General features: G+C 37.4%; 1 protein-coding gene across 1 annotated transcript in view; it reads right to left on the bottom strand.

Annotated features, from left to right (window-relative positions):
• Positions 1-859: 859 nt before the first annotated feature.
• Positions 860-4,403, bottom strand: part of LOC107653300 (histone-lysine N-methyltransferase, H3 lysine-36 and H4 lysine-20 specific-like) — a gene marked incomplete at its 5' end in the record, with an annotated part of 9,627 nt that continues 6,083 nt past the window's right edge. Inside the window, one exon of the mRNA XM_016439978.1 lies at positions 860-2,822. Coding sequence (XP_016295464.1) covers positions 2,152-2,822 — 671 coding nt within the window. The remainder of the gene's footprint in view (positions 2,823-4,403) is intronic.

Here is a 4,403-nt window from a genome sequence, read left to right as displayed (position 1 = left end):
GTTTTTTTATAAAAGAGTGGGGGGGGGTGGTGATACCTACCACAGGCATTTAAAGATAGTCTCTTTCGTATTTTTATTTAAATGAGCAGGTCTCAGGAATAAATTTAAGGAACTGTTCTTTCTTTCTTTTTTTGCTTTATAATTGTGTTTTTGTAGCTATATTGTATTACTACTACTATATTGTAACGTATAACAGTTTTTTATAACTATAACATGCTGGTCTTCAATAACACGTCGTGTTAAAAACAAGGAAAATGTCTAAGAAAGATAGCATTAGTATACAAATATGTAATGCTCTCTTGATTGTGTAATTATTTGATCAAGGAAACATTAATTGTCAGCAATTATTGTTGTGCATTTTCTTTTTAAAAGCTCAGCATTTATGAAGTACTATATCTGGTTTGATCTACATACAACTTGTAAGGACATTTGATTTAAAAAAAAACAAAACAAGAAACTGCTGTCTATTGTAAAATTTTACTTATAATATTTATGCACAAGTTACAGTACAAAATCATGTGTCTCTAACATGGCAGAAAACCTTTTGCCCAAATGTCCTCAGGAAACTGTCATCTACATTTCGTCGTTCATGGTATCAAGGGGCCATAGCGATGAAACACAGCAGCAGATTTAACAAATACAAGAAACAACACTAAAAAATACTGGGTTAAATATAACCCAGTGCTGGGTTAAAAAGGGATGAACCCAGCAGTTGGGTTGTTTTGACCCAACCGCTGGGTCAAAGCAACCCAACCTCTGGGTCAAAATAACCCAACCGCTGGGTTTGTCCCTTTTTAACCCAGCATTTTTTTTAGAGTGAAGGAACACAAGAACGAGTGAGAAAGATTATACAAAGACCATAAATACAAAGAGACAAAAAGTATAACTTTAAAAGTAATAGAGCTAAGAAAAGAAAGTACAAAGGTTGATGATGATGATGATAAAGAAAAAAAAAGCTTTTTTAGAAAAAGCATCCACATGATTAGGTTGCAAAGAGTCACAGAACCAGAAATAATGAGTGTAAGGTCTAAAGGCATTGAAAACATATTGTACAATATCAGTGATGGAAACAGATTCCAAACAGGTTCTGTGAATATGAACATTACTTCATTACATGAGGCAGTTTTTCAATCAGGAATTTTACCTGATGCACAATGATGTTGCAAACAATAGGTGCTTTCATAATTTTTGAGATTCAAGTGATGGTGAGAGAAATTTTAATATAGGATCATAAATCATAATGTTGCTAAATTAAAGGCCACAAGCATGTAGCCAAGCAGCTAGACTTTACAAAACCTTAAAACTACTAAGTTTCTTTAGTCTTGACATATTGCCTTGACATAGAAGTGAAGTAAAATGACAAACACAAATGCAACAAAAAAAGAGCATGTTTGAAATCAAGCAGGATGATGCTGGGAATGTCATACTTTCTTGTCCTTTTTGATAGTAGCACTCTTTTTTTTTTTTTTTTCACAAATCAGCTGAAAAATATGTACGAGGACTCCTTTTATTCATTTTCATGTAACCACTCTGTGATACTAACAGACAGACCTGAAGAAATCATTTCAAGTACCGTGACCCGTGGAGCTTTAAGCTATTTTTGGCCTAATGATGTGGCTATGTCATTGCAATCACCCGGTGAAGGGACTGAACATTAGTTATCTGCTGCTTTGTTGCGTTCTCTTTCCTCTGTCAATGAAGCGTAATTAAAATCTATGCAGAGTTCGTAAGTAAGACACAACTGTATGGTTTGTGGTGCCCCATTTTAACTCTCCGTGAGGTCATCTTTCGGTTTAGATCAGAGAATGTAAACACGTTGAGGAGGAAAATAAAAAAAAAAAAGCACAAAAGAGCACCAGACACTAATTATATACCAACAAAAGGACTGAAAAAAAAATCACAGTCCCACAGCACCAGGTCCAACCCTCTTTATGGACTTTTCAAAGAGGACTTGGGTTGAGAAGGCAAGCTGATACAGTCATCAACTTAAGAATGTTGCACATGTCCATCATTCTCAAAAGTTGTTTTGCATTCAGCTGAGCACCGACCGGAAAAATGGCAGTTGACTTTCCCTACAGGTCACCTGGCTGTGCCCATCAGAGCGAGAGTTTTTGTGCGAGAGATAGACGTCAAGCAAAAATGCAGGAGAGCTCACTTTTCTCCTTCGACAAACTCATCATATGATGATTCCTGGTCTTCCTCCTCCACTTCCCCTAAATCCTCAGTGTCTTCGAAGTCATCATCCACAAATTCATCTCCCCAGTCCTCGCCACGGTCCACCTTTTCTTCCTCCTCATCCTCGAATCCTATCCCTCCGTAGTCCATTTCTTCATCATCATCCACAACCTCAAGGCCTACTTCTTCTCCTTCATCCCCGATCACCCCTTCCACCACCTCACCTTCATCACTCATATCTTCCTCCTTGATGTCCTTAGAAAGAGAAGAGGGTGGCAAAACCACGTTGTCCACCACCTCGTCTGCATACGGGTGTCTTTGGGCTTGGAACACGGGTCTGTTGGGGGCGGGAATGAAGAGCGGAGCAGCAAGCGGTAGGGCAGGCAGAGGTATTCTGCCTGACACTGACATATTGGGCAGAGGGGGTAGGATAGGTGTACCGGGCACGTACTCTCGAATTTCACCCGGTTCCAGAGGATCGGGGCCGCACGGGTCGTGTTCGCTGCAGGACAGCTTGCCGTCCAGTTTGGATATGAACAGCATTCCCTCGCGGTGCTGTTTGCAGTAGGAGTTGGGACACATCTCGCAGTAGGATGCTGCCTCCCTTCCGCACTCATTACACTGATGCCACGGACACTCCCAGCGGCCTGAAAAATGCATATAGTGCAGCTTCAGTTATGATTCAGCTTGAATAAAATCCTGAGCTGACCAAATAGCCAATAATGGGAGAGTTATTCTATTATTTAACATAAAATTAATTTAAAGTGCTGAAAAAAATAATAAAATATATATATATATATATATATATATATATATATATTTTAACATAAAATTAATTTAAAGTGCTGAAAAAAATAATAAAATATATTTATATATATATATATATATATATATATATGTGTGTGTACATTAACATTTTAATATATTAAAACATTTCAAGTTTTATATTACCATTTAATGCTGCCTCTATAGACTGGTCAGAAATCAGGAAATTAAATGTGCTTATTGTCCTCTATTGAGAGTTTTAACCATAAAGAAAAAAACTAATGTATAATACTTCCTGTCACAAACTAGTAATAGCAAGCAGCAAATCATGGTTTTGCCATAGTTATGGTGTCAGTAAGAAATTATTACTCATATTCAGCAACATCTTTGGTATAATTAATGTTACAAAAGATTCTATTTCAAATAAATGCTATTCAATTGAACTTTGTTGAACTTTCTATTTCCACAAAAATATTAAGCAGAACAATAGTGATAATACATAGAAATGTTTAATGTGCAGCAAATCAGCATATTAGAATGATTTGACAATGAAGACTGGAGTAATGACTACTGAAAATTCAACTTAGCCATCACAGGAATAAATAAAACTTTATATTAAAAGGAAAAAAAGATTTAAAACGGTTTATTTTGTTACAATACTATACAATATATTACTGTTTTTACTATATTTCTGGTCAAGTAATTGCAACCTTGGCATAATAGACTTCTTTCAAAACATTAAACATTTCTCCTACACGTTTAAACAGAGTAAAACTAAAGGCTTTCACTTTTTTTTTTTTTTAAAAGACCAGCTCAACTTCCTGTTTCAATTCAAAATACATAAACACAAAAGAAAAAAAAAGCTCACCATGATAGAAATACTTCATAATCAAACTTCAGAGCGATGCAAAAAAACCTTAAAGGGATAGTTCACCCAAAAATGAAAATTCTGTCATTAATTACTCCCTCCCATGTCATTCCAAACCCATAAGACCTTCATTCATCTTCGGAACACAAATATTTTTGATGAAATCTGAGAGCTTTCTGACCCTGCATAGACAGCAACGCAATTATGGCCCAGAAAGATAGCAAGGACATCGTCAAAATAGTCCATGTGACATCAGTGTCACGATTTTGGTGGGGTCTACGCTCGATACCACCCCTGGAATTCATCGGCGGCATTCTATTGCCGGTTCGCCGCCTCTCTTCCCCGCGGGCTCGACCGCGGCTGGTCTAACCTCCGCGCTGACCTGAACTGACTTTTTGCTGGGGTTTTGCCATCCGGCTGATTTATTGACTTTTTGTTATCCCAGTTTCAATAAACTTGGAATTTGTTTTCACCTGCAGTTGGATCCCGGTCTTGTTTCTGACAGTACGGACTGACCAAGATGGATCCAGCGGGTAAGGAGTTTGTCAGATCGGCCATCGCTCATCAAGAAGCTCTCCTCGGTCACCAAGCTAGC

Source organism: Sinocyclocheilus anshuiensis, unplaced genomic scaffold, assembly GCF_001515605.1.
Source record: "Sinocyclocheilus anshuiensis isolate Anshui unplaced genomic scaffold, SAMN03320099.WGS_v1.1 scaffold103, whole genome shotgun sequence".
NCBI classification, from domain to species: Eukaryota; Metazoa; Chordata; class Actinopteri; order Cypriniformes; family Cyprinidae; genus Sinocyclocheilus; species Sinocyclocheilus anshuiensis.
The sequence above is the reverse complement of the archived record's forward strand: the minus strand, read 5'-3'. Positions and strand labels throughout refer to the sequence as shown.